The 1,596-nt window shown below is 62.3% G+C and overlaps 1 gene segment (V, D, J or C); it reads left to right on the top strand.

The window, feature by feature from the left end:
• The window catches only part of LOC104834225, a 5,359-nt gene extending 4,236 nt beyond the window's left edge, over positions 1–1,123 (top strand). Inside the window, 2 exon segments of the C gene segment in view lie at positions 20–328; positions 759–1,123. Of these exon segments, the coding sequence occupies positions 20–328; positions 759–1,123 (674 nt within the window).
• The last annotated feature ends 473 nt before the right edge of the window (positions 1,124–1,596 follow it).

The following is a 1,596-nucleotide window of genomic DNA, read 5'->3' on the forward strand; positions in this document are numbered from 1 at the left end:
CCCCTTCTCCCCTCCCCAGCAGTGTTGAAGACCCACCCCCCCACCGTCGGCCTCTTCCACGCCTGCGACATCGACTCCGTCCACCTCGTCTGCCTCGTCTCCCACTTCTCCCCCGCCGCCGTCACCGTCGAGTGGTTGGTGGACGACCAGCGCCTCGTCCCCGCCCCTCCCGTTGACCCCATCGTCCCCGAAGCCGCTGGCGGGACCTTCTCTACCAGCTCTCACCTCAACGTCTCCTTGGAGGAGTGGCAGCAGAAGACCTTCTCCTGCAAGGTCACCCACCCCGCCTCGAGCAGCGTGCAGGAGGTCACCGGCCACAAGTGCTTGAGTGAGTCCCGCCAACGTCGGGTTGGGTGGTGGCATCTCCTTGGGTTGAGTAGACCTTGAGTTGGGTGGTGGCATCTCCTTGAGTTGACCCCATGTTGAGTTGGGTGGTGGCATCGCCTTGAGTTGACCCCATGTTGAGTTTGGTTGTGGCTTTTTTCTGGGGGTGACACCATGTTGAGTTGGGTGGTGGCACCTCCATGGGGTTGACCCAATGCTGTTGGGTGGTGGCATCTCCATGGGGTTGACCCAACGTTGAGTTGGGTGCTGGCACCTCCATGGGGTTGACCCCACGTTGAGTTGGGTGGTGGCATCTCCATGGGGTTGACCCCATGTTGAGTTGGGTGGTGGCATCTCCCTGGGGTTCCCCCCCCCTTCCTTCCGAGCCTGGTGGCACCTCCACGACGTTCACCTCCACCGCTTCCCCCTTCCAGGTGCCCCGGCGGACGCCAGCCGCATCCAAGTCTTCATCCTTCCCCCCACCCCCTCGGAACTCTACGTCTCCCAAAACCCCAAAATCCGGTGCTTGGCCACCAGTTTGCCCAGTGACGAGGGGATGGTGGTGAGCTGGACCCGGAAACAGGGTGGGACCCTCCGTCCCCACCTCCACCCGCTGAAGGCCCAGTTCAACGGCACCTTCACGGCCACCAGCGAGGTCCCCATCTCCACCTACGACTGGGAGGGGGGCGAGACCTTCACCTGCACCATCAACCACGCCGAGCTGCCCTCCCCCATCAGCAGGAGCATCAGCAAGAAACCCGGTAAGGCCCTCCGCTCCTCCCCCGCCTCATTTGCATAGCGCCACGCCTCATTTGCATTGCGCCGCGCCTCCTTGGCCTCGCGTTGCGGCACGGCGCCTCGCCTCGGGCGGAGCAGGGGGGGCACGTCGGGGCTGATTGGGAGCTTGTCACACCTAGGTTGCGTTGCGCCACGCCTATCTTGCGTTGTGCCACGCCTATCTTGCATTTCGCCACGCCTATCTTGTGTTTCACCACACCTATCTTGCGTTGCGCCACGCCTATCTTGCGTTGTGCCACACCTATCTGGCATTGCAGCACGCCTATCTTGCGTTGCACCACGCCTATCGTGCGGTGCACCACGCCTACCTTCCTTGCACCACGCCTATCATGCATTGTGCCACGCCTATCTTGCGTTGCGCCACGCCTATCTTGCGTTGCGCCACGCCTATCTTGCATTACATCACGCCAATCTTGCATTGCGCCACGCCTATCTTGCGTTGCACCACGCCTATCTTGCGTTGCACCACGCCTA

This window comes from Haliaeetus leucocephalus, unplaced genomic scaffold (assembly GCF_000737465.1).
Source record: "Haliaeetus leucocephalus isolate CR32 unplaced genomic scaffold, Haliaeetus_leucocephalus-4.0 Scaffold320, whole genome shotgun sequence".
Classification (NCBI taxonomy): Eukaryota; Metazoa; Chordata; class Aves; order Accipitriformes; family Accipitridae; genus Haliaeetus; species Haliaeetus leucocephalus.